Source organism: Caloenas nicobarica, chromosome 3 (assembly GCF_036013445.1).
Source record: "Caloenas nicobarica isolate bCalNic1 chromosome 3, bCalNic1.hap1, whole genome shotgun sequence".
NCBI classification, from domain to species: domain Eukaryota; kingdom Metazoa; phylum Chordata; class Aves; order Columbiformes; family Columbidae; genus Caloenas; species Caloenas nicobarica.
Genome location: NC_088247.1, coordinates 109892357 through 109919998, shown reverse-complemented (window position 1 = coordinate 109919998; position 27642 = coordinate 109892357). Strand labels below are relative to the sequence as shown.

The following is a 27642-nucleotide window of genomic DNA, read 5'->3' as shown; positions in this document are numbered from 1 at the left end:
GCCAGAACAGCTCCTTGGGGGAGCTGTCTGTGCCAGTTTTTGCCACTACCTCCTTCCGTTGCGTCTAGGTACCTATAGGTCTTCATTTTACTTGTTCTCTGTAAACCAGCCATCCCCCTCCACAGCTGGAGCAGATCCAGTGCCTCCTGCTGGCAAGGGAGAAGAGGAGGAGGATGGTTCCCCTTTGAGGAGGAAGGATGCAGTTTGGGTGCTCTGGGCTTTGCTGCCCTGGGCACTGCAGATGAGTTATAGCTCCTCTAATCTGCTGTTCCAAATGCAGAGCGCTAAAGGAGCTGGCTTGCACATCTGGCTGAGCTGATCCAGGGTGCACTTTGCTGAAGCGTCCCTGGAAGCTGGTCTGCAGAATGACGTTCCTGTGGCCTGGCTGTGGGGTGGGTCTAGGCTACAAGCTGCAGAAGCCCCACAGTGCTGGGCTTGCTCTCCAAACCAGGAAACCTTAAACTTGCACAAAGCCCTCTCCCAGATCCCTTCCCATTCTTTTAATTCCCTGTTTGGTTGCAGGCAGCTTTGGGATTACTCATGTCCTTGCATCAGCTGTGATGTCTCAGGAGGCTGGTAACTGAGGCGCTTTGGGGTACAAAGTGAAACAGATCCTTTCCTTTTTCTGTCCTCTGTCCCAAGCACCTTTAGCTTGGTGAGGAGGTACCCAGGAGCTGGGCACTGGGCATACCGTCGGAGGAGGTGGCTTGGGGTTGAGGGGGAGCATGGATCTGCCCTGGGGCTGGCGATGTGGGACACTGCAGTGCTCCCATGGCTCTGCTGGCACTGCAGCCGTGGCAAATGCCTGCTGAGGCAGCCATCACCTGCTGGGACCTGTGCCAGCTTCTTTCCTCCTGCACCGGGTGGGCAGGGGTCTGCCATGCTGCAGCACAGGCCACTGCTAGCCAGCTTGCCTGTGGCTTCCCCAGCGTGGCTGTAGTGAGTGAGACAGCTGAGGAGACAGCAGGGGTGGGGGGCTGTGCAGCAGCCGAAGGCCTTGTGGTTGTGGCTGTATTTCCAAGTGATGTCATTAGGCAAGGAGACAATGTTTTTTTGATTGCTTCAAGATGTGACTCAGCCTGCCAGGAGAGGCAGGAGATGTACTGCCTGGTCTCCCCAGATCGCACAGTTGCTCCACAGCACTGGCATGGAGTTGGGCTACTAGGGTGTCCCCAGGTGAGCATTAGTGTGGGACTGGCACTATCGTGCCACTAAGCGATGGATGGGATGGATGGATGGAAAACTCAGCCCAGGTTGAGGCCTGGCTGCCCCATGGCAGAGACTCACCAGGCAGTATCCATGGTGCTCTCAGGCCCTTTGGCATGGTGCAGAAGGTGGGCTGGGTGCTTTCACTGCCAGGCCAGGCTGTGCCAGGGCTGCAGACCCTCTTGTTGGCTGCAGCCCTAAATGTAGCCTTATAGCTGGCTGATTCCCCAGGGGTGATTTCTGCCACTCCATACATTTTCTGGTTGTGTTGCCATGATTACAAAGCCCAGCATCCCACAAGGGTGTGCCGTCCATGAGGTTCGTGTCCTTCTGCCCAGCTATCTCCACAGCACAGTGTGGGAGGACAGCGTCCAGCCTCAGAGGGGAGCATTGAGACACATGACTGGGCAGTTTGCTGCAACCTCTGTCCCCAGAACCCTACAGTGTCTCTGTGCCTGGCAGGTACCAAACCTGGTGCTGCCCATGTGGGAACAGGGATGTGGGATCCCCTGAAACTGCAGCCCCAGTTACCCAGTGTTAGCCCTCAGCTCTGCCATGGCTTCCTCAGATCCTTATTACTCTTTTCATAGAATCATAGAATCATTTTGATTGGAAGAGACCCTCAAGATCATAGAAGCCAACTGTTAACACAACACTGGCACTAAACCAATTCCCTAAGAACCTCATCTACGTGTCTCTTAAACATCTCCAGGGATGATGACTCTGCCACTTCCCTGGGCAGCCTGTTCCAATGCCTGACAACCCTTTCCAGGAATAATTTTTTCCTAATATCCAATCTGAACCTCCCCTGGTGCAACTTGAGGACATTTCCTCTTGTCCTGTCACTTGCTGCTTGGGAGAAGAGACCAACACCCTCCATGCTACAACCTCCTTTCAGGTAGTTGTAGACAGTGATAAGGTCTCACCTCAGCCTCCTTTTCTCCAGGCTAAACAGCCCCAGGTTCCTCAGCCGTTCCTCATCAGACTTGTGCTCCAGACCCTTCACCAGTGTGGTGCATTTTCTTACACAAACAGCAACACTGTCTCTTGCTTTTCTAGCTCTGGAGAACAGCCCCAAACCAAAGCTATTCCCAGGCTGTGCTGCAGTCTGCTTCCAAATCGCTGCAATAATGCTGTGGCACTACCATGGGGCTGGGTCGTCTTTGCTGGAGGTGTGGAGAGCCCTTTGCTTTCTCATAGGATTGAAAACTTGCTCTGCAGAGCTTCAGGCAGCAGTGACTAACTTCATAGGGTTGCTCACAAAGTCTGTCCTGGATGCAGCTTTACTGGTTTTGTCAACCTGAAATGCTCTGCACATGCTCAGTCCACTGTGGTCTTTGGAGAAGGCTGCAATGGCCCAGTCCTGGGGACATCCCCAGCCCCAAAAGTGAATTTAGATACACTTTGTAGAAATTCAGGCTGGCAATGCAGGTGTTAGTGTTTTTCCTGGGAAGCTGCTATTTGCCTCCTTGAATAAATGAAATTAATTTTGAGCATGGGTATATGTCTGCATGAAGGATGTTGTATTCTTGCATTCAGATCTTTGCCGTAAGTACGCTCACAGAACCAGGGTGTGATCCAAGCTACCTCTTCTCTCTGTCCTTGTGCATCCTGCAGATGATTTGTTCTGTGGTGTGCGGGAATGATACCCTGGGGACCTGTATGTACCAGTGCAACTTCCCTATGCAATTCCCTTAACATTCATCTATTATCCCAGCAGGAGGGTTTTGCATTTCGATTAAATATCCTTTGGGTAAAACACCACTGTGTGTTTTCAAGTGTGCTGCATTTCAGATGTCTTTATGTAATCTGGTTGAAGCTTTCCTGAAAAGCTTCCTGTAGCCACAGTTGAAATGGTTTTAGGCCAGAAACGCGTTGAGGGTTTCTTTTTCTCTCAACCAAGGGTGGCTTGTGTCACACACATATGCAGAGAGCGGGTGTTTGCCAGGGCACGCATTTGGGGTTGCTGCTTGGTGTTGGCTTTGTGGGACTGTGGCTGGCCCAGCTTTGTTACTAGATGAGAATTCTGCACTGCCTTGGGCTTGCTAAGCTGATTTCCAGTAAACTTGCTTTTGCTGGCTATTTTTTGGGGTGGCTGTAGCTAAGGGAAGAGAAAGAGTCGTTTTGGTTCTTTCAGTAGCTCCTTACAATGCGGCCCAGCCCAATGTAGCTCATGAAAACCACAGCAGAAATATGCTCTTGTGAAGGTGTCCAGGTGGTGCAAGAACCCTCTAATCTGCTGGTTCTGGTAGCTTCTGGTGGCTAAGCCATGCATGACCATGGCTCTGCCACACAGTGGTGCTGGGAGGTCCTCTAGCTGGGTGGGTGGAACAAGCAGAGGCATTTTGTTATTCATTCAGTACAAGTACTGATGTCTGTCTGCTTTATACAGGTTTTACCCAAACTCTAGCATAATGGCATCCCACACAGGCCTCTGCTTGGATAGATTTCTTGAGCCTCTGTCTCAAAAGCCCAGATGAGGTGGAAGGGGCTGTGTGAACCCTGCTGCCTGCAGCCTTTTCCTGGACAAGGGCTGCACAAATTTCCCATCTCCAAACACTGGGCTCTGGTGCTTTAGATTTAGAGTGCTGTGAAAAGCTGTGTCCAGCTCTGGGCTTCTGATGTCTTCCAGCCCCAAACATCTGGACCACATCTAGCTGCTCCTGGTCTTTCACAGAATCACAGAATGATTGGGGTTGGAAGGGACCTCTGGAGATCATCTAGTCCAACCCACCTGCTAAAGGGTGTTCATCTAGAGCAGATCACACAGGAATGAGTCCAGGCAGGTTTTGAATGTCTCCAGAGAAGGAGACTCCACAACCTCTCTGGGCAGCCTGTTCCAGTGCTCTGCCACCCTCACTGTGAAGAAGTTTCTCGTCTTGTTTAGATGGAACCTCCTATGTTTCAGTCTGTGCCATTGTCCCTCATCCTATTGTTGGGCACCACTGAAAAGAGTCTGGTCCCATCCTCTTGACACCCACCCTTGAGATATTTATAAGCATAAATAAGACCCCTCTCAGCCTTCTCTTCTCCGGGCTGAACACACTCAGCTGTCTCAGTCTCTCCTCATAAGAAAGATGCTCTGGGCCCCTAATCATCTTTGTAGCTCTCCACTGGACTCCCTCCAGTAATTCCTTGTCCTTCTTAAGCTGGGGAGTCCAGAACTGGACACAGTACTGCAGATGGGCCTCACCAGGGCGGAGTAGAGGGGTAGGATAAATAACCTCCCTCGACCTGCTGGCCACACTCTTCATAATGCACCCCAGGATACCATTGGCCTTCTTGGTCACAGGGGCACATTGTTTACTCCTAGTCAAACTGTTGTTCACCAGAACTCCCGGGTCCTTCTTTGCAGTGCTGCTTTCCAGCAGGTCAACCCCTAACCTGGACTGCTGCATGGGGTTATTCCTCCCTAGGTGCAGGACTCTGCACTTGCCCTTGTTGAATTTCACTAGATTCTTCTCTTCCTGGTCCTCCAGCCTGTCCAGATCATGCTGAATGGCAGCACAGCCTTCTGGTGTATCAGCCACTCCTCCCAGTATCATCAGCAAACTTGCTGAGGGTGTGCTCAGTCTCTTCATTCAGGGATGGATTCCTTGCAGCCCAAATCTGATATATGGTTGGGACAATGGTTTCCAGCACATGCAGGCTGTCCATCCGTGGCACCTTGGATAATATTGTCAAAACAGAACACAAGTTAATGGGTTTTATTGTACTTTAACACTTATTTCTTTAGTTTCCTTTTGCTTTGGCTTTTGTACTTGTTCCCTTGAGGTGTTCATCACAAGAATCTCACTTGAGCTGAAAAAGTTGTGTCCATTTCCCTAGGATGGAAGATAAGGACATAAACAGTTTCTCCTGTTTCTCTGGGGAAATGGATCTCAGTGTTTCCTGACACCTTGTAAAATCCCTGCTTCCAATGTGGAGCTTGCTGCCAAGCCTTCATCATGTCCCCTGTCCACAGAGCCATGTCCTCCTGTCTGGACATGGGGGATGCTGAGGCAGCAGGAGGCGTGTGATGAGGCTGTTGAAGCTCTCAACTGACCGGCACTGAGTGAAATGCAATTGTGCTGGCCCTCTTTTGTACAAACTCCAGGCAGGATGATGCAGCTGACCCCCTGCCCTTCAGCTGGGCTTGGATCCTGCTCATGTAACTCATCCAGGTGACCACTTTCTGAAGCTGTTTTCTTTGCGGTGATGGGAACGCACTGTTTTGACCACTTTGTTGTTGGCCTTCATGAGACATTTCTTCTTAAGATGCTTGAAATCTGCCTGGCTTGGCCTCTTTCCCTGCAGAGTATGGTGCTGGCAACCAAGTCCAACAGCAATCGGTATGTGCTGAACTGACCTTTGTCTGCTTTCCACTCTGCAGCCATCTGGCCGCGGAGCTGAGTGCCTCCATGGCTGCTGCAGCCAGACTGCAGCCAGATTTAGGAATAGGCAAGCACGGTCCTTGGCAGCGATGTCAAGCAGTGCCCAGGGAAGCACTGATTGCTCTGTCCCTGGGACCCTGAGCTCTTGGGTGAAGGTTAGTGTGTGGAGGACGATTCTTGGGCTTTTCAGCCACTGCAGAGAGGTGCTTCCAGCTCTCCAGAGCCACCCCATGGCCTCTATCAGACCATGGGGTCAACCATTGGAATTCCTTGTTTCCACTCTTACTTGCAAGTGGGCTGAGTCCCCAGCACAAGCTTGGGGTGTCACTGCTATATCCTGTTGTGCTGTGCTCCAGCAGCTGCTGTGTGGATTTCCATGGGCAATCCTTGTTCCAGACCAGCTTTTTTTCTCAGTAATTTCTGAGGATGTGGAGGTGAGATGGAGACATGATCCCAAGGGGAGAAGCTTTGAGGAAAGCCTAGAAAGAGTCTATGGGTGTTTCTGATCTGGGCCAATCTTGACGCATGGCTGAGACTTATGACATGTCCCCAAAAAACAGGATGAGGAGCTCAAAGAAACATCTGTACTGCCCAGGAAGCTGCTTGCTCTCTGGTGTTTTCGTGACTGTCGTTCTGGCTCATACACTGTCAGACAGCTCTCTGTTCAAGCTGGAAGTCCAGCACTCATAGAATCATAGAATAGTTTGGGTTGAAAGGGACCTTCAAAGGTCATCTAGTCCAACCCCCTCCAATGAGCAGGGCCATCTTCAACATAGAAATACTCAGCAGTGGGTCAGGAGAGCTTGCTCCTGACACCCATGTCCCCAGGGAGCAGAGGGCTCTCCTTGGCTTGTGGCAAGCTCAGGCAGCCCTGTCCCAATGACTGCTGGAGAGACAGCCTCAGAGTGGCTGTGCTGGAATCTGAGCACACATCTGTCTAAACTCCCATTCAGGGTTGGCGTTTGGCAGATGTTCTTTGGGGTGTGTTTCATGTAATGTGGCGGTTTCAGCAGTCTGGAGATGCTTGAGAAGAGCTTGTGCTCACCTACTCCCTTTTCCCCAATGCCTGTGCTCTAAACGTGCCCTTCTTTTTCTGTCTTGCAGCTGTGGGGACTCAGGCAATGATCCATTTCACCAAGGAGCCATACTCCCAGGATGCCCTGCATGGCCGCAGTGCCATCCTCCGCTGTGAGGTGGAGGAGCCAGCTGATGTGGAGTTTGAATGGCTGCAGAATGGGCTCCCCATTCAGGACACGGATCAGCGCTTCAAGGAAGGCAGCAACCTGCAGTTTGCTGCTGTCGATCGGCACCGGGATGCCGGGGACTTCCAGTGCATAGCGAGGAACTTGCTCACTGGGGAAGAGGCTCACACAGCCAATGCATCTTTCAATATCAAGTGTGAGTGTGGGGTGAGGGCAGCCAGGAACACACCACAGTCGAGTGCTACCCACCAGGGACAGAGCAAACCACTAACTTGGGAGGGCCCAAGACTGGAAACAGCTTTACCAGGATGCCTGCTAATGTGTATGTGGGTGGTGGTCATACAGGGCAAGTAAGATTCCTTTCCAGCTGCCATGTCCTTCGTACCTTCTAGGCCATTTGTATCTCCCGATGTCCCCAAGGCTGTCAGAGATGCTTTCTTCTGCTGCCTTCCCTATTTGTTTATATGAAATGGGGATGTTACTGCACCAAGTGTGTCCTAAGCGCTGCAGATCTTTTCAGAGCCCCACTTATCCCTCACAGAACAGCTACACAGGGCAAAGCATGACATTTACAGGGTGGGCATTCCTTTACTCCATGTAGGCTTAGGGCCAATCATGTCTTGGGCTGCATCAAAAGGAGCGTGGCCAGCAGGTCAAGGGAGGTGATTCTGCCCCTCTGCTCTGCTCTGGTGAGACCCCACCTGGAGTCCTGTGTCCAGCTCTGGAGCCCTCAGCACAGGAAAGACATGGACCTGTTGGAGAGGGGCCAGAGGAGGCCACAGAAATGATCAGAGGGCTGGAACAGCTCTGCTGTGAGGACAGGCTGAGAGAGTTGGGGTTGTTCAGCCTGGAGGGGGCTCCGGGGAGACATTATTGTGGCCTTTCAGTACTTAAAAGGGGCCTCTAAGAAAGATGGGGACAGACTTTTTAGCTGAGCCTGTTGCGATAGGACAAGGGATGATGTTTTTAAACTGAAGGAGGGGATATTATGCTAGACATGAGGAAGAAATTTTTTCCAATGAGGGTGGTGAAACACTGGCACAGGTTGCCCAGAGAGGTGGTAGATGTCCCATCCCTGGAAACATTCCAGGCCAGGCTGGACGGGGCTCTGAGCAACCTGATCTAATTGCAGATGTCCCTGCTCATTGCAGTGGGTTGGACTAGATGACCTTTGAAGGTCCTTTCCAACCCAAACTATTCTATGACTCTATGCTTGTGCCCTTGCTACCTGCTCTGATTATTACTGAGTTGGCATCCGCCTGGGCTCTGTAGGTTTGGAGAGCCATCTGTTTTGATATTCTTTGATCCTGCAGGGATTGAGACAGGCAATGTGGTGTTGAAGCAGCCGGCCAGCGTAGCTGAGATTCAGCCCTCCTCCACAGTGGTCCTGCGGTGTCACGTTGATGGCCACCCGCGGTAAGGGTTGCCTCCCAAGGAGTGGACCCTGTCAGGGGTCCCCCTGCACCTCCTCTGCCTGCTCTTCCCCTCTCTCTCTGTCTTTCTCTCCTCGGTATTCGGTAGAGTCTAGGGAAAGCGAAAGGCAGGATTGAGCCTGTGGCTGAGCCCCGGGGGAGAAGGAAAATGGCTTCCTCTGAGCCGCATAGCGAGGAGCACAGTAAGGACGGGCTGTCACAGTCCAGTTGCTGAGCTGCTTGGTGTGCTGCAGTCACTCCGTTGCTTTCTAGTCATGTCCCGTCCACTTGGCTGCATGTCTCATGGCTTTGTGTCTGTGTTGGGGACAGCAGTGGGGACGGAGAGCCAGCGACATGGGCCATCTCTGGGCTGTCTCCTCTGCACACGTGCTCTCTGGGGAGTCCTGCTGGTGCCCTGCACCCATTCACCCTCTTGCCCGTCTTGCAGCCCCGCATGGCAGTGGTTTCGAGATGGTACTTCCCTCCCTGACGGCCGCAGTACCTATTCTGTCAGCAACAAGGAGCGAACGCTGACCCTCCAGAATGCCAGCCCTGACGACAATGGTCTCTACTACTGCTGTGCCCGCAGTGCTGTCGGCTCTGTCTGCAGCCAGAACAACTTCACACTGAATATCATTGGTGAGTTGTGTCCTGGCTACTCAGGGCTGGGGGCTCAGCTGTTTTACTCTTCTGCTGAGAGTCCCGCCTCTGCTGCAGGGGAAGTGTCAGGCTGGTGTGGTTTTATCTGTGTGAAGCCTCTTCCTAGAGACAGGCCTGGCACACCTGGCCGTATTCGACCCTTACCCTGTCTACAGGTGTAGATTTGCCCCTGCATCTTTCTGGAGCAGGTATATGGTCAATGTAATGGTCAATGGCACAATGGATGGACAGCAGTGACAAGTGATGTCCCTCAGAGGTCCATATTGGGACCAGTATATTTAACATCATCGTCAGTGACACGGACATTGGGATTGAGTGTACCCTCAGCAAGTTTGCAGATGACGCCAAGCTGAGTGGTGCAGTTGACATGTCTGAGGGACAGGATGCCATCCAGGGGGACCTGGACAAGCTCAAGAAGTGAGGCCATGCAAACCTCATGAGGTTCAACAAGGCCAAGTGCAAGGTCCTGCACGTGGTTCAGTGCAACCTCTGATATCAATACAGGCTGAGGGATGAAGGGATTGAGAGCAGCCCTGAGGAGAAGGACTTGGGGATACTGGTGGATGAAAGATTGGACATAAGGTGGCAATGTGCGCTTGCAGCCCAGAAGGCCAATCGTATCTTGGGCTGCATCAAAAGGAGCGTGGCCAGCAGGTTGAAGGAGGTGATTCTGCCCCTCTGCTCTGCTCTGGTGAGACCCCACCTGGAGTCCTGTGTCCAGCTCTGGAGCCCTCAGCACAGGAAAGACATGGACCTGTTGGAGAGGGGCCAGAGGAGGCCACAGAAATGATCAGAGGGCTGGAACAGCTCTGCTGTGAGGACAGGCTGAGAGAGTTGGGGTTGTTCAGCCTGGAGGGGGCTCCGGGGAGACATTATTGTGGCCTTTCAGTACTTAAAAGGGGCCTCTAAGAAAGATGGGGACAGACTTTTTAGCTGAGCCTGTTGCGATAGGACAAGGGATGATGTTTTTAAACTGAAGGAGGGGATATTATGCTAGACATGAGGAAGAAATTTTTTCCAATGAGGGTGGTGAAACACTGGCACAGGTTGCCCAGAGAGGTGGTAGATGTCCCATCCCTGGAAACATTCCAGGCCAGGCTGGACGGGGCTCTGAGCAACCTGATCTAATTGCAGATGTCCCTGCTCATTGCAGTGGGTTGGACTAGATGACCTTTGAAGGTCTCTTCCAATCCAAACTATTCTGTGATTCTGTGATTCTCTGGTACTGGAGCACCAGGGTTTTCCCTCCTTTAATACCACTTGGATCCTGGAGGCTGTAGGTCCTGCTGGTTTTGCCACTGTGATGTTGTGTGGTTGAGACACCCCATTGGCCTTTGGAGGCAAGGCCCAGGGAAGGCAGGAGATGTTGTCATTAGAGAGGTGTTTGGAATTGAATTGGAGAAGGGAATTTGCTGTCCAGTGCCAGGTTTGATCCATTTGGTAGGAGCCCAGGGTGTTCAGGGCCTTGCTGGATGTAGAAGGGGCTTTTTCCAGAGCAGCTACTATATTCAGTCCTGGGCTCTGGCTGTGTAACTACAGCAGTGCTGGCACAATGTCTCTCTCCTCAGGCACATTGTGTGCTCCCACGGAGCATGCAGCTCATCTTTGTGTTTCCATCAGGGCACTAGTGAAGGGACACAAGAGGCCACTCTGCTCTTCTCACCCTCCTGTGGTCTCTGCCATTGCAGATGAGAGCTTTCCTCAGGCAGTGATCGTCCCGCAGGACCTCATTGTGACCAAGAACGAAGAGGCCATGTTTGACTGCCAGTTTGCGGCTGTGCCCCCTCCCACACAGGAGTGGCTCTTTGAAGATAGCCCTGTCACCAACAGATCCAAGTAATAGGGACCCCAGTGATGTGGGCATGGGTGGGAGAAGGGGAGGCACCATGTTCCAGAAACAAAAGAGAGAGGCCAAACCCTGGCTATGCCTGAGGGCAAGCATTCAGCATCCATCTGGACATGGGGATTGGTTTTTCAGCTTGGCTGGCTTGGGTTTAACAGGACCTTGGTACTTGTGCATGGCCTTTATCTGCATAGGATTCAGCAAGCAGTTTGTCCTGGAATGAGTCTGTGGGTTTGTCAGTCCTAGATGCCCACACGTGATGATCCCCATACTTGGGGATGTTTCCCAGGTCCACCTGTCCACATATGGCTATTTCATGGAGCCAGGAACAGCTCAAGCCCCAGACACCCCCTTAGGACAATTCCTAGAGTCAGGGGTGTGACCCGGTACCAGATGCCCACAGACCAGATCCCCAGACTCAGGCACACCTCCCAGCTCCCAACATCTGCACAGTGATCATTGGGCCCATGGCAACCCCATATACCAGTACATGGTGATCCTCTGAGCCCCAGACACCTACACATGGGGCAATCCCCAGAGCTGGGGACATTTCCCAGCCTGCCCATGGGTGGTGATAATGGAGCCCAGGATGTCTCTTAGCCAGACTATGCAAGACAAGTAGTACAATCTCAGTTCCAGGTGCTCAGTGGCCTGGCAGCTCCCGGGCGCCACCTTGTGCTCCATGTCCCCTTTCATGGCTGTGTCAGCTTTCAGAGCTGGCCCAGTTTGGTGGGAGTCGCTCTTCCCATAGAAAGAGACTTCTATTAGCTCATTTCCTCCATGAAGCATGTGTCCCACCATCTTCTGTGCTGCTTCCCCCACACTGGGAAGCTTTGATCGACATAAAGTCTCCTTTTAGTTCTGTGGGCTCACATAGGGCATCATGGGGCTGTGGCTCTGGCCCATGTCCCGCAGAGATGCCTGCTGAGCCCTGCCTCTCCCCATGTGCCCAGGACCACCGTATTCGCCAACGGCTCCCTGCTGATCACCCAGGTGAGGGCTCGCAGCACCGGTGTCTATAAGTGCATTGGCCGTGGGCAGAGGGGGAAAGCTCTTGTGCTGAAGGCGACTCTGCAGCTAGCAGGTGAGGTCCTGGGGCTGGTGGCAGGGAGGGCAGCGGGTCCCAGAGTTGCAGTGTCACTCTGGAGTGATGTGACAATATAGTGATGGGTCAGTACATGGAGAATTGCTTGGTTTATCTGTGAAATGGCTGGATGAAGGAAGCAAACAGCTTGTACACTCTCTCCCTTGGCTGGTGCCTCCTGTGGAGATGATGATGATGGTGGGTTTGCTACATGTTCCTGCCCTGTTTGAGCCCTGCTGTCTGTTGCTCCTCTCAGAGATCGAAGAAATGGCACCCTTCTCCCCGAAGGTGTTGACGGCAAACCAGGGGCACCGTGTGGCCTGCACTCCCCCACGAGGCATACCCACGCCTCAGGTCTGGTGGGAGAGGAACCAGGAACGAGTTCCCACCTCTGGCAGGGTGCACCAAGAGGCAGAGCAGCTCATTTTCACGAGTATCGCAGAGGCAGACGCGGGGACCTACACGTGCCATGCTGCCAACAAGGCTGGAGAGAAGAAGCAGGAGCTGAGCATCACTGTGGCTAGTAGGCAGCTTTCTAAGAAGGGCTGGGAGCAGAGAAAAAGGCGCTGAATGGGGGGTTGGGGTGAGCAGAGGTGGGATGACGCATCACCTCACTGATACAGAGGGACACATCTCTTGTAGCTGGGCTGCAGGGCCCCATGACTGGCTGCATGCTTCTGTCTGGTCTGCGCTGGTGCTGGCCAGAGGGCTGGTGAGTGGCCCTGTGTAACCCTTTGCCTCCATGCCCAGCGGTACCCAAGTGGGTGGAGATGCCCAAGGACAGCCAGCTGGAGGAGAGCAAGCCAGGATACCTGCACTGCCTCAGCAAGGCCTCCCTGAAACCCACTGTCACCTGGTACCGCAACGGTGTCTCCATCTCTGAGGTGAGGCAATGGGGCAAGCTGCTGCTGCTCATGGGCTCTTCTGACAGGCACCTGCTCAGCTTCTCCTGCTGCTGTTTATCATCTTTCTCATAGGCCCAGCATCCCTGTCACCCCCACTTTGGCCATGTTCCTGGCACCATCTCCGTCCTACTGGTGTATGGGTGCACAGCTGGCTGTCTGTAGCCACTTGTCTGGCAGCCAGGTCTGTGTTTTTGGGGCAGTGACAAGGGAGATGTCCCTCAGAAAGCTGTCACTGCAGCTTGTCTCAGTTCTCCATGTGGGTCTCAGCAGGGCTGTGTCTATCTGAGGAACAGTGTGGGCAAGTGGAGCATCAGGAGTGCCACAAGCAAAGTCTGAGCCCAGTGCTGGTGACAGTGTCATTTCTGCCCTGCTCCCTTCCCTCCCTCCCTCCCTCTGGGCAGGACTCACGGTTTGAGATCTCTGAGAATGGGACGCTGCGCATCAACAACGTGGAGGTATATGATGGGACCGTGTACAAGTGCGTGAGCAGCACACCGGCAGGCAGCATTGAGGGATACGCACGGGTGCACGTGCTAGGTATGCTGGCAAGCACCCCACATCCTCTTTTTGCGGGGAGCTCTTCTGCCTGGCAGGGTGCAGGTGTGAGACCCCCCAGCTCTGCTGCCTCATGTGGCTGGGGGGAGTTTTAACAGCACATCTGTCTCTTGCAGAGAAGCTGAAGTTCACCCCTCCACCCCAGCCACTGCAGTGCATGGAGTTTGATAAGGAGGTGACAGTGTCCTGCTCAGCCACTGGCCGGGAAAAACCCACCATCCAGTGGACTAAAACAGGTAAAGAGGACTCAAATGCCCTGTGTCTCTTTCTGACCTGGGGCCCCAGCAGCTTTGCATTGATGTACCTCATGTGGCACAGCGCTTCATGCATTACTGCTGTGTCCCTCTTCTTGCATCCTGCAGATGGGAGCAGTCTACCATCCCATGTCAGCCACAATGCTGGCATCTTGTCCTTCCACAAGGTGAGCAGGAGTGACTCAGGGAATTACACGTGCATCGCCTCCAACAGCCCACAGGGTGAGATCCGTGCCACCGTGCAGCTCGTGGTAGCAGGTGAGGGCTCTACAGCAGGCAGGTGGGTTTCCTGCTGTGCTGGCCTTGCAGTGGGTTTTCCTGGGTGGCACCCAGCCGGCAGGTCCATGCATAGAAATAAATGTCTGGCCTGACCCCCAGGTCTGCACCGTGGCACAAGTCTCTGGTTTGTCAGTGCTTTGCATACAGCCTGAGAGGGTATGTGCCATTGTGCCAGTGCTGGCCCTGCTCCCCTGTGGGAGTTCAGCACCATTCCCAGGACATGACAACATTTGTGTTTGCCTTTCTGCCTTCAGTTTACGTTACCTTCAAGCTAGAGCCAGAGCCCACAACAGTGTACCAGGGACACACAGCCATGTTCCAGTGCCAGGCAGAGGGGGACCCTGTGCCGCACATCCAGTGGAAAGGGAAGGACAAGATTTTGGATCCTGGCAAGCTCCTGCCCAGGTACACAGCCTCCGTTCCAAACTGCAGTGTGGTGCAGCATGGCACTCTGCATGCCTACCCAGCATGCGAGTGCCAATGGCATGGTCTTGGGGTCCCAGTTTGGGGGGCATACAGTCAGTTGTCACTGTGTCCCAGAGCCTGGACTCTCCTGGCCCCAAGGTTACCCTTTCTGCCACAGCCTGCCAAGCTGCAGTTGAGCTGCAACCACTTGTTCTTGAGCATTGCACAGCCTGAGATTCAAGCTGATTGCAATGGGGCATGGGGCTGAGGCATGCTGAGGAGATGGGGCTGCAGGTGCCCCAAGCCTGCCTCTGTCCTCTGGTGCTTGCACAGGGCTCTGTGTGGTTTGCAGGATTCAGATCATGCCCAATGGCTCCCTGGTGATTTACGACGTCACCACTGAGGACTCTGGAAAATATACCTGTATCGCTGGCAACAGCTGCAACATCAAGCACCGCGAGGCCTTCCTGTATGTTGTAGGTAAGGGAGGTGCCCAATGTCAGGACATGGCTTCCTGGTGTCCCCAACAGCTATAAGATCTGCTTCTGGCCCCACCAGTGGGTGCTGTATGTCAGGTCATCCCTGCTAGGGAGTCACAGCAGCATCCCTGCCAGGGATGCAGAAGAGTCTGCTGTGAGCTGTGGCTGAATGAGGAGGTGACCACAGCAGCTGGGGTGGGAGTCTTTTCTCATTCCTCTGGCCTGTTCCTGAGCAGGATTTGAGAAATCCCTCCACACCTTCATGAGTTCGATGCTCTCTGCCCCACAGACAAGCCAGCAGTGGAAGAGGATGAGGGACCTGGCAGCCACACACCCTACAAGATGATCCAGACCATTGGGCTTTCTGTGGGGGCAGCTGTTGCCTACATTATTATCGTGCTGGGGCTGATGTTCTACTGTAAGAAGCGGAGAAAAGCCAAGAGGCTGAAGAAGCATCCAGAGGGCGAGGAGCCTGAAATGGAGTGTCTGAATGGTGAGGCTGGCACTCCTGAGGCTGGAGACTTCACTGCTGACCCTTTAGCCCAGGCTGGAGGGGCAGAAGGGCAGGGAGCTCCCAGGGAAGAGGAGATTCCTCCTTACCCTTGGAGTCTCTTGCTCTTGGGTTTTGGTAATGGCTGGCGGCAGAGACCTGATGCCAGGTGAGAAATAGGCAAGTTAGTGTGAAATCTCAGCCCCACACTGTGGCCGTCTCTGTATGCATTGCTCCTGGTTTTCAGCACCCATACATGGCATTACGTCCACCCTTTGCCAAGGGGAGGGGAGTATCCCTATTGCAATATAATGAAATTATAGTAGTAGTCTGCCAGCCTGTTCACATCACTGTTAAGCAGAACAGCCCTGAACTCTGCTGTGAACTCATCCTGTTATCTCTGAAACCCATATAAGCTTTGAACCTCTACAGCATCCTCCAACAAGGGCTTCTGGAGCGTAACAGATTATCTAAAAACTATCTCTTTGCCTTTCAAGCTTGTCACCTCTCAGCTCTGCACTGGAACACACAGCTCTTCTGTATGTCTCGTTTTTCCTGTGAGTGCCTTTTCTGGTTGCACTGTCACCTTTCTGAGAGGGGAAGTCCCAGACAGGACTTGGTGCATCCAGCTTTGCAGAGTGACCCAGCTTTGCTGTGTCCTGTTCGCAGCTGTGCTGCTGGCTTTAGTTCCCTGTTCCCTCACATTGTATCTCTGGCTGCACCTCCCAGTGCTCAGTGTCCTTCTGCAGCTGGCCACAGCTGGCCTGCACCTTTACTGGTAGCTAAGTTGGTGGCTTTGGCAAACAGCTGCCAGCAGCACCCCTTTCAAGTTGGCAGCGTGTTGTACTACCCTGGTTCCTACCTCTGTGCATCCATTGGAGGATGTTCCCTCCTGTCCTGTGGCAGCTGAGCTGCTTTTTGACAGCTATTTCCATGAGACCTCACAAAATCCCTGCAGATAGGCTAGACTGGTTCCCCATTGTGTGTGAGTTACATGACTCCTTCCGTGAATCCAAGAGATCTCTGGGGCATCATTTTCATTTCTAAAAGCTGTTTCAGCTTTCTCCTGATGTCATGGTTGTCCTTGCATCACTGATAACAGTGAGGACTTGTAAGTGATGGGGTGTAGTTGAGTTTGCTGCCCTTATAAATCCCTGGATCTCCCCCCCGCCACAAATGCAGACATTGTGCTTCCTCCTCCCAGTTCGCCAGAACACAGCCACATCCTGATCATGTGGGAGTTGCTGTGGATCCTGGCAAAACATCACCACTGGTTTTGTCTTCTGTTTTTCCTCTTGTATTGGTGCTTTGAACAGAGCCAAACCTCCAGAAGAGAAGTCTGGCTGTGGGGAACCTCCTTGGAGCAGGGATGCAGGAGCATCTCTGCAGCTTTATGCTCTACGGCTGTCACCACTGTGAGCTCTTCTGTGGACAAGTTTCAGGCAGCTCACCTGTGCCAACAGGCTCTGGCCCGCATTTTCTTCCTGGGAAACGATTTGGTTTAATCTTTTTTGAGCTGGTCTCCAATTTTTATTTTAGCCTATCTTTATTATATTTTTCTTTTTATTCTGCCAGAGTTTGCCTCTTCCTATCCCCTTCATTTGGAACAAGTTTAGCTGTCAGAGAGATGCATCCTCACTGCTACAAGCAGACCCAGCTGCCCAGATGTCTACACTCGTCCTTGGTACTTCCATAGCCTCTCTGGAGAAGTGGTTTGTGTTTGCTGTCAGCTCCAGTGGAGTTACCCCGTTCACCATAATCTTCAAAGATTTGGCTCTTTTCCTCCTTTTGATGTGGTCCCTCTTTAGATGGGTGACCTGAAGTATCTCAGCATCTACCTGATGACAAGTACTCCCTGGCTAGCCACCAGCTGACTCTTCCAGTGTCCTCAGGATCCATATAGATTTGACCTTCCTGTGGATTTGCAGTGGATCCTCCCTATGGATTTCCTGTGGATCAATGAACTCCTAACAAGTCAGTCACCTTCCAAGGTCGCATCCTTGGTGTACCACATCCTCCGTAACAAGGATGTTTGCTATCTGTGTCCCTCTGTCTGTGGTGCTTTTTTTGGGTGAACACAGACATAGTTTTTGGGGAGGTTAATGGCTGTGGGGACTGAGGGAAGCATTTGATTTCTGCATTGGCACGTGTTCATTTCTCTAGGGCAGCAAGGCTGTGTCTGTTTCTCCAGTTGAAGCTCAAGTGTTGCAGGCAGGTGGGCAAAGCAGGCAGCTCCTCTACACTTGATTTCCCTTTGGACTGCTGGATACATAAATTAAATTTCTTGTTCATTTTTGAAGTCCCTTTTTTATCTACTGTCTTGTCAAAGCTCTGTGAAACATGGGGATGTCTGTTCTCACAAGTGTCTGTCATTGCTGCCTGCTGGTGTTGTCTCTTGGTGGCAGTGTGCTTGCTCTGTAGCCTTTGGTATTTTCTTGGCACAGTTGCAGTGGTTGTCTCTTGTCTTCAAGCTTGTTGAGACACTATCAGTCAGGAGTGCAGACAGCACAGGGTCAAACAGTCTTGCTAATAATTAGCATAAAACCAGGAAGAGTGTAAGTAGCGCCGAGCTTTGATTTATAGGGTAGATGGTTTTTTGCTGTGGTCTTCTGTAAATATTACTCCAGCGTGTGAGAAAGGACAGCTGAGAGTAGCCGTGGCACTTAAGTCAACACATCTCAGTCTTCACAGCTCCAAGCCTACCTATGACAAAGCCACAGTCCCTGTCATTGTGGCTGAACCCACTCAGGATGTGCTGTTGGGCTGGTACCTCCCTTGTACACATACATTGTAAGCATGTATGTACACATGCTTCTGTACAATACCCCTTGATGGAAATTATGGGAAGTGGGATTCCTGTTGGAGTTACCTCATGTTGCGTCAAGTCCTAATTTTGGGACTAAATCCTTTTGCATGGCCAGGTGTTTCCTTCATGCTTGCTCCTGGACTAACTGAAATGGAGTATGCACAGTAATGCAGGGTGATGCTGCACATGTGTCAGCCACCTTAGCTCAGCATTGTGCCCTGCTTTACATTCAAACTCCTACTTCAGCTTGTGGAAAGTACTGCTTCCTAGCACCAAGTCTGATCCAAGCAGCAAATGCATTCAAAATCAAGGTTTACTATCTATAAAGGTATATATAATATACAGTCTTTCCCCTACAAGCTGCCTGTAAAATGCGGGGTTCTCTGCTTTCTTACAGCAATAATATTTTGTCCTGTTCACTGGCTTCTGTATGTGCCGAGGAAATTTCTAGTGGAGTTCCTGAGCAGAAGGCTTGTTGGGGTTGATTGCAAGGATAGTGCTTTTTAAACTAAAGGAGGGGAGGTTCAGGCTAGACATGAGGAAGAAATTTTTTCCAATGAGGGTGGTGAAACACCGGCCCAGGTTGCCCAGAGAGGTGGTCGATGCCCCATCCCTGGAAGCATTCAAGGCCAGGCTGGACGGGGCTCTGAGCAACCTGATCTGATTGAAGATGTCCCTGCTCATTGCAGGGGGGTTGGACTAGATGACCTTTGAAGGTCCTTTCCAACCCAAGCTGTTCTATGATTCTATGATTCTATGCTTCCTAGCACTGCCTTAACCCAGGCAGTAAAGGAAACTTCAAGCTGATCTGGTCTGACAGGTTCAAGATTTCCAAGGACCTGAGCATTGCTGGCTTGCTGGGAAGTGAGCAGGAGCAGGGGGTCAGGCTGCAGCAGCCAGCACCAGATGGACTTGAGTCTCTTGGGCATGAAGAGACTGTGGCTATAGCGAGCAGGGTCCTCTCTCTGCTCTCTCTCTGCCTCACACATCCAATCTCCTGCTGCTGTTGTGCAGAGTTTTGTCACTGGCAGTTTCAATGTAGCCACCCCTTTGGGATGGCTGGGTGGCATGGGATGGGCAAGGCCAGATGGAGCTGGTTGTCTCTGGGACCAAAGCCGTTGCTCAGCACCTGATCTCAAGGGTGGCTGCAGGGCTGCCCAAAATGTGGCCAGACGTGAGCCCAGAGAAAACAACTGTCCGGAGGCCACTCCATTGCGTGCAGCTAGGCATCAAACTGGGGTTCTTGGAGCCAGTTGTGGGTGTTCCGAGTGTCAGCCCCAGAAGGTGCTGATCGCCAGCCTGACGTTCTCTGCACAGCCTGCCAGGATGCTGAAGCCATTTGTGCTTCCCTTACAGGTAGTGCATTGCTGCAGAATGGGCAGATGACAGCAGAGATCCAAGAAGAAGTGGCCTTGACGAACCTGGGCAGCAGCTCTGGGGCCAGCAAGCGGCATAGTGCTGCCGACAAGATGCACTTTCCACGTTCAAACCTGCAGACGATCACAACACTGGGTATGCTGGGCCACCCTGGCCCTGACCTCACTCCAGCAGAAAACCTGTGGCTGAAACCCCAGCACATGCTAGCCGGAAAACTGGATATGCGGGGGTACAGAGGGGCCCACAGCTGCTGGGTTGTGAAATACTGTGCTGTCCTAATGTTTGCTGACTTCTCATGTGCTGCTCTACACTTCCAGGCAGGGGGGAGTTTGGTGAAGTGTTCCTGGCCAAGGCAAAAGGTGCAGAGGATGGTGAGGATGAAGCCCTGGTTCTGGTGAAGAGCCTGCAGACACGGGATGAGCAGCTGCAGATGGACTTCAGGCGAGAGGCTGAGATGTTTGGCAAGCTGAACCACCCCAATGTGGTGCGGCTGCTGGGGCTGTGCCGCGAGGCAGAGCCACATTACATGGTCCTGGAGTATGTGGACTTGGTAAGGGCCCGGCCAGCAGTGTTTGCAGTGAGGTGGAGGAGGAGGGGTGGTCACTGGGCATGGGGCCTGCAAGTGTGACATGGTCCAGGCTGGCAGCACAGGACAAGCAAGGTGTAAGGAGACCAGACTGAGCTTAACACTGTTCTCGGTGTGTGGAGGAGTTTTAAGGGGAATGAGGGTCTCCTGCAAGACCCGGAGGTGACTTTGTCTGTTTCCACATCCTCCCGATTTCTGGTTTATGCCCAGGACTCAGCTGAGTGAGTTAAGCTGTTGGACCCCATGCTGCAGAGTGGCTGCGAATGCTAAGGGCTACTATGGGGAACCCGGAGCTCATGGGAGATAAATCAATTTGGGGCATGAAAAATCTCTTGCAAACATCAGACCTGCTTGCCCTGATCTTAGCCAGCTGAGGCCCAGAACGGAAATACTGCCTTGCCCTACAGGGCAGTGACCAGGAGAACAAGCAGGGACTATGGCCCAGGAGATGCGGATCCATGGGGCTCCCACATGCAGGCACTGCATGGAGAGGTGCTGCCTCTGAGTTGCTGTCTGTCTCCCAGGGGGACCTGAAGCAGTTCCTGAGGATCTCCAAGAGCAAAGATGAGTCTCTGAAGCCACAACCCCTCACTACCAAACATAAGGTGCAGCTTTCCGAAGTGTTGTGGGGCTGGGGACCTTGAGGAGGGCAGCCAGTGCTGACACCTCTCTGGGGTCAGGTATCTCTCTGTGCACAGGTGGCCCTGGGCATGGAGCATCTCTCCAACGGCAGGTTCGTGCACCGGGACTTGGCAGCCAGGAACTGCCTGGTCAGTGCCCAGCGGCAGGTCAAGGTCTCATCCCTGAGCCTCAGCAAGGATGTGTACAACAGGTCAGCTGGGAGCCTGGGGGAGGAATGGGAGGAGATGGGGTGCCACCAGTCTCATTGCCTGCTTGTCCTGCCTGCAGCGAGTACTACCACTTCCGCCAGGCCTGGATACCGCTGCGCTGGATGCCACCTGAAGCAGTGCTGGAGGATGAGTTCTCCACTAAATCAGATGTGTGGTCCTTTGGGGTGCTCATGTGGGAAGTCTTCATGCATGGAGAGATGCCCTACAGCCCAATGGCAGATGATGAGGTCCTAGCAGGTATGTGAAGTAACCTGTGCTGTCCCTGGCATTGTGGCGTATTTCCTTTTTCTGTGGTAGAGGGGGCCAGCTGGGCTGTGTGACATCTCCCCTCTTGACACAATACAATCCCCTCTTGACTCACCTCTTGATACAATCATTTGTTGGGCTGCATCAAAAGGAGCATGACCAGCAGGTTGAAGGAGGTGATTCTGCCCCTCTGCTCTGCTCTGGTGAGACCCCACCTGGAGTCCTGTGTCCAGCTCTGGAGCCCTCAGCACAGGAAAGACATGGACCTGTTGGAGAGGGGCCAGAGGAGGCCACAAAAATGATCAGAGGGATGGAACAACTCTGCTGTGAGGACAGGCTGAGAGAGTTGGGGTTGTTCAGCCTGGAGAAGAGGGGGCTCCGGGGAGACATTATTGTGGCCTTTCAGTACTTAAAAGGGGCCTCTAAGAAAGATGGGGACAGACTTTTTAGCTGAGCCTGTTACATTAGGACATGGGGTAATGGTTTTAAAGTAGAGGAGGGGATATTCATGCTAGACATGAAGAAGAAATTTTTTCCAATGAGAGTGGTGAAAGACTGGCACAGGTTGCCCAGAGAGGTGGTAGATGTCCCATCCCTGGAAACATCCCAGGCCGGGCTGGACGGGGCTCTGAGCAACCTGATCTAATCGCAGATGTCCCTGCTCATTGCAGTGGGTTGGACTAGATGACCTTTGAAGGTCCCTTCCAACCCATGACTCTATGCTTGTGCCCTTGCTACCTGCTCTGATTATTACTGAGTTGGCATCCACCTGGGCTCTGTAGGTTTGGAGAGCCATCTGTTTTGATATTCTTTGATCCCCCAGGGACTGTCCCTGCTCATGGTGGGAGAGTTGGACTAGATGAGTTTTGAAGGTCCCTTCCAACCCAAACTATACTGTTATTCTATGACATGGTGCTGGTCTGGCTGAGGAGGCTGTTCCAGCCCACGTAGAGAGATGCTGCCCTTGTAACTTGCTGAGAGGATCACACCTCTTCCCTTTGGACTTTGTTTTCACACCAGGTCTGCAATCAGAAAAGACGAAGCTCCCGCACCCTGAGGGCTGCCCTTCCCGCCTTGCCAAGCTGATGCAGCGCTGCTGGGCCGCCAGCCCCAAGGATCGACCCTCCTTCAGTGAACTTGCCACCGCTCTCGGGGACAATCCAGCTGACAGCAAAGCCTGAGCAACCTGGCCCTTGCTGGGGAAGGACATGGTGGGGTGGACAGGGGTCTGTAGGTGCCTGGGGGGCCCCTGGTACTCCTGCAGCCCCTTGCTGAGCCCGACCCCTGTGTGCCAGTGAGCAGCTGGGCACCAGCAGCTGCTGGACTCAAAGCACAAGCCAGTGTACCCCAGCCCCGCCCCCCCCACCCCTCTCCTCCATGGGTCCCAAAAAGACAGCTCTTGTTGCCTCTTGCTCCCCGCCTGCCCAGCCTGGTGCCCTAGGGCTGCTGGCGTGGATGGAGCACAGCCCTCCTTACCCAGTGAGAGCCGGGCTCCAGCACCAGGCTCTCTGTCCCTGCTCACCATGGTCATATCTGCTGGCCTGGCCCAGCATCTCTCTCTCCATCCATCCCTCCGTCTGTCTGTGTTAGGCATGCCTGCCACCCCTGCGCCTTGCAGGTACAGGCCAGCCAGCAGGAACACAAAGTGCCTGGCATATGAAGGAGCTCACTACCTTTCCCAGCTACCCTGTGCCTTTTTTTTATATGAGGACTCTGGGCAGCATCCCCTTTCTCCCTCCTCCAGAACGCTGACTCCTCCCTACCATAGTATTTCTGTTACTGGAATGCAGCCTAGAGTGGGTTTAGTTTGTTTGCTTGAGCAGAGGGTACTGCAGCCAAGAAGGGTTGGGTTTTGTTGGGTTTTTTATGTGCTGCTCTCAATAAAGAAGGCTTTTTTTGTTTGTTTGTTTGATGGTCTTTTGGTCTTTGGAAGAGGCTGCTGTCAGATGGCTGACTGGTTCCTGAGAAGGGTTGGGGTCTGGTTCCTCAGGCATTTCTCTCCTGTGTTTAACCCTTTTGCCTCTTACACAGCTGGATCTGAGATGCCATTCCCAGGCTGTCATACCCTGAGGGAGCACTTCACCTCAGCACTTGCTGTTTCTCTGGGCAGTCATAGTCTCAAGAAAATGTCCCTCTAGGACTCCCTGCAAGCAAGTGCTTAAGGACATGTTGACAGGCTTCCCCCCAGTTCAGGTAGCCAAGCTTTCACAGCAAGTTTTCTCCTCTGTAATGGGGTTTGTGCACCCACCCCTGGGCCCTGGGGCAGCTTTGCAGCCAGCACTGGGCTGTGTGTTCACATGGGAGATGTCAGCTCCTGTGTCTTACAGGACCAAGGAGCTAGCAGCGCCAGGCCAGGATGGAGATACTGGGGGACTGCGGTTGTCACGCATGGACTGTGGCAATGGCCGTGAGCAAGTGCAGGCTTCTGACAGTCTGCTTGGGGAAGAAGGGGTGGGCAGGTGATATACAAGAAGCCTCAGTCATAGAATCATTTTGGTTGGAAAAGACCCTGGAGATCATAGAGTCCAACCACTAACCTAACACTGGCACTAAACCGTGTCCCTAAGAACCTCATCTATGCGTCTTTTAAACATTTACAGGGATGGTGACTCCACCACTTCCCTGGGCAGCCTGTTCCAATGCCTGACAACCCTTTTCAGGAAGAAATGTTTCCTCATATCCAATCTAAACCTCCCCTGGTGCAACTCGAGGCCATTTCCTTTCATCCTAACACTTGCTACTTGGGAGAAGAGACCAACACCCTCCATGCTACAACCTCCTTTCAGGTAGTTGTAGACAGCAATAAGGTCTCCCCTCAGCCTCCTTTTCTCCAGGCTAAACAGCCCCAGTTCCCTCAGCTACTCCTCATAAGACTTGAAGGGGTTATGGAGAAAGGTCTGAGCTCTCCTGGGAGGCCTACTGGGGCTGGACTTGAGGCGATGGGCACAAGCTGCACGATGGAAATTCATATTAGATATTAGGAAAAATAGCTCCCCCCAAGAGCGGTAAAGGTCTGAGGCAGTCCCAGAGCTGTTATGGGTAGAGGTCCCAGGATGTGCCTTCTCTCCCCCTTGCAGCTCCATGTCCCTCTTGTCGCTCCTTCCAGTCCTTCCCAGTGTGTACACAACCCTTTTGAAGTGTGTAAGTGCTGTATCGCTGCTGCATGCATGCTCACCAACTTGCAAGTGACCTCTCACATGCATTTGCTGTTGTTTGATGTCCTTTTGTTCCATCTCTCTCACCTGTCCCATTCCTGTGGACTTTCTGTCTGCTGGCTTGTGTTTTGGGCAGGACAGCCGCACACTGTGGGCTGATTCCTGCAACCACATCACTGATAATTGTATCTTGTCTTGCCTGTGCATCCCTGTGGTGTTCTTTACCTCTAGAGCACATCTTGCCCCAGAAATAACTCCCAGCTGGTTCTGCAATGGCTTCTTCGGGCACTTGTGGATAGATCACTAGATCCTTCTAGCTGGACAGGCATTCCTACACTGCAGCATCTCATCCCTCAGCAGGGGTTACCTGCTCCATGCTGGTCCTTGGTGCTCTTCCTCAAAGGCTGTCTGAGATGAGCGGCAGGGAAGGGCAGTTGTACAGCATCAGATGACAGGCAGGTCAGTGAGTGACCTTCAGTCTATGTCCCAGGTGAAGGCCTTCTGCATCTCGGACACAATGAATGATCCTCGTCCTCCCACCTTGCTGCCCCATGTTGTGACAGGCAGAGTGGCAGGGCTATTGCTGTGCTTGCTCAAAACACTCCGGGGTGGGCTGGAGGTGGAACCAGGCACCATCACTTGTGGTGGCCCAGTGAAGCGGCATCTCTGTGATGCCACAGCTAGAGAATAGAGACACCAAGGACTTCTGGAGTGACATCCTTGCTCTGCCAGCTTCATGCACATATGTATCTCTGTGTATTGGGAGGGAATGACGTGGCTGCAGCAGGCTGGTTCTGTGAACAGTGTCAGGATGGGGTGCTCAACTTTATGCTAACGCATCCTGGGGACTCAAGTGCCTGTTTACTATGCAGTCAAGTCCTGGTGACTATGGAGAAGCACCCAAATGGAAAGGCACCAAAGCTAGGACAAACTGCAGGCCTAAAGAGTTCAGAAAGATGGGGATTGAGATAGTGTATTTTTGTGAATGATGTCATGACAAAGTTTTATATCCTTGGGGGTGGGACACACGTTGGCCAAACTAATTGGAAACAGCGAGCTGAGCAAATACAGTCCTAGCTAAATGTGGTGGAGGAGAGCAGGAAATCAGAGCCCCTGCAAGAGAATGAAAGGACCTGGGCAGTTTACAGAGGTGTGATCCAATTTCCTCAGCCCAAGTTGAAGGAACTTCTTAAAAAAAACCCAAAAAAACAAAAAAAAACCCAAAAAACCCCAACATGGAAGGAAGACAACGTGTTGTATCCAGGGCCAGAAAGAATAGCAACAGGCCACCAGCTGTGGCCAAAATTGTACATTTACTGAATAATGTAAGAGGTAGGCACTGTCCCAGCTAACAACTCTCTAAAGCATAAGGATCTCCAAACCAGGCGTTTCCAGCAGTCCTTGATACTTTTTCTTGCCAGAAAGTTATCTAAGTTTATCCCTTTATAACTATGCATGCTTTGAACACCCTAGGACAATAAGTGCACAGATCCACTATGTAGCCTGAAGAAGAGCTTTTTGGCTTGCTCTGATTTCATCTGCTGCCCCGTGGCTCTTATGCAGCTGTGTCAGGCACCTGTGGCAGAAATAATGAGCCTTAATTGTCCTAAGCAGCCTCAGCTAGGACCTCCCACCCTTTTGAGCTGCATTTAAGCTCAAGCCTGGGCCTTCAGTTCTGTTTTGAGCTGTCTTGTAGGTGTTCCTGTTTTGGCCTTGTCTCTAGCCCTATCTTCTGGGCATATATTGTGACCTTATTATCCAGTCCTGGCTTTGGCTCTGTCATGTGAATAAGTAGATACTGGGCTTGGTTCATTGCTTGCTCTGTGGATGGATCCTGTTACCAGCACCTTGACTCTGCTTTGCTCAGGTACTGTGGGTCTATACCTGTTAGTGAGGGCACGGGGTCACCCTTAGGACTAGGCACCCCTCAGGGAGTGGTCCCACTTGTGCTGTTCCCTGATATCATGTATGAAGAGCAGAAACACCCCTCTGCTGACCAAAAAAAAAAAAACCACCACCCCACATTAAAAAATGCCCTTACCTCATTTTATGTGAGCAGCAATACCTCCAAGCTAGTTGTTACTGCTGACAGAAGAGATCTGGCTGTTAAAAAAGACCATCTACCTGTACTCAGCAGCAGGCAAAAAAAAAATGCTGAAGTATCGATGATAAGAAGACCAGCAACAGGACAGGAAACCATCACAACTGCAGTGTTGAGTGCAGAGGGTGTTTAATAGTTCCCCAGAGAGCTGGAAAGAGTTGGAAAAGGATGCAGAAAATACTTGTTGCAATGGCCTATAATAGGGATGCAAAGGGGACATGGAGGGCTGGGATGATGCTGGGGGCAGCTGGCAGCAGGGCCGACGCTATAGTGGCCCTGGCATAGAGAGCAGCTTGTCTGGAAGGATCCTTGAGGGTAACTGGGTAAAAGGTTTTTATGACGTTGTGCCAAGTGCTGTGCCCACAGCTGTGTAAGAAGACCATTAGAAATGTGAATTTTATGACTAGGTGGTTGTGAGAACAACCCTCAAGATGAAATGGGACTGTCAAGTGGCCAAAAACCTGGTTTAAGCTGCTTTCAACCACCACTTGGTGCTGGTTTGGTTAGGGAGGTCCAGTGTTGCTGGAAACTTGCGTCCTGTGGGTAATGGTGGCCCTGGGGAACAGGGCTTGGTTTTACAATGTGTGTCTGGTATCTTGGTGAGAGATTAGAATTCCAGGAAGCTCAGAGGCAGGCTGATGTTCTGGTCACATCCAGAGCACAGGTGAGACAAGCATCTCATAAGGCATCCCCAGGATGCGGCTAGGAAGGGGGAAGATGGCAGCAGAAGGAATGAGCCAGCCCAAAAAGACCTAGTTCTCACCTCTCACCTGTGCAGACTCTCCTGCAGTCTGGAGAGCAAAAGACCCAAGGGGGAGCATGTAGAAGCCCCATGGGCAAGAGGAACCCCCATCCTGGTACCTGCAGCAGTTGCAGACTTATGCTAAGCAAGTGGATTGGACTGGCTCTGGCTGTCAGACCCATGTGCCAGTTGCTCTCAGCTGAACTGCTGCCTCCAGCCATGCAGGGTGTCTGCTGACCCTTCCTCAGCCTGGTGCGACATGGCCAGGCCTCTGTCTCACCTGTGCCAGGTGTAGTTTGTGCTCGGAGTGAAGGGAGTGTGGCCAGGGCATGTGATGGGAGGCATGTGAGTCCCAGCAGCCCTGCTAGGAGCTATAAATGGTATGTGTGCTCACTGGAGGAGCATGGCTGGCAGGGAGGAGGGGGAGGCGGTGGCAGCAGTGAGAGGGGTGTTTGGTTTTGCAACTACTCTCTTGCTCTGTAGGAGGTTAGCCCTAGAGAATCGGAGACAGCTGTGAAGGCTGGTGGCAAGCATGCATGTCCGGAGTGATGAGACGGATATGGAAAGGTCTTGTGCAAGCTGCAGAACCCTCTGTGGGGTGCCCAGGAGGCAAAATAGGTCTGTGGCAGGG

General features: G+C 52.5%; 1 protein-coding gene across 2 annotated transcripts in view; it reads left to right on the top strand.

The window, feature by feature from the left end:
- Positions 1–22899, top strand: part of PTK7 (protein tyrosine kinase 7 (inactive)) — a 99908-nt gene extending 77009 nt beyond the window's left edge. For both annotated transcript variants that reach the window (XM_065631002.1, XM_065631001.1), the window contains exons 2-20: positions 6684–6977; positions 8095–8197; positions 8642–8832; positions 10542–10689; positions 11650–11780; positions 12037–12303; positions 12531–12664; positions 13087–13222; positions 13357–13476; positions 13603–13752; positions 14028–14178; positions 14531–14658; positions 14947–15150; positions 19310–19465; positions 19648–19880; positions 20441–20521; positions 20597–20748; positions 20826–21004; positions 22034–22899. In XM_065631002.1, the coding sequence (XP_065487074.1) occupies positions 6701–6977; positions 8095–8197; positions 8642–8832; positions 10542–10689; positions 11650–11780; positions 12037–12303; positions 12531–12664; positions 13087–13222; positions 13357–13476; positions 13603–13752; positions 14028–14178; positions 14531–14658; positions 14947–15150; positions 19310–19465; positions 19648–19880; positions 20441–20521; positions 20597–20748; positions 20826–21004; positions 22034–22194 (3102 nt within the window). In that variant the 5' untranslated portion in view covers positions 6684–6700 and the 3' untranslated portion in view covers positions 22195–22899. The remainder of the gene's footprint in view (positions 1–6683; positions 6978–8094; positions 8198–8641; positions 8833–10541; positions 10690–11649; positions 11781–12036; positions 12304–12530; positions 12665–13086; positions 13223–13356; positions 13477–13602; positions 13753–14027; positions 14179–14530; positions 14659–14946; positions 15151–19309; positions 19466–19647; positions 19881–20440; positions 20522–20596; positions 20749–20825; positions 21005–22033) is intronic.
- Positions 22900–27642: the final 4743 nt, after the last annotated feature.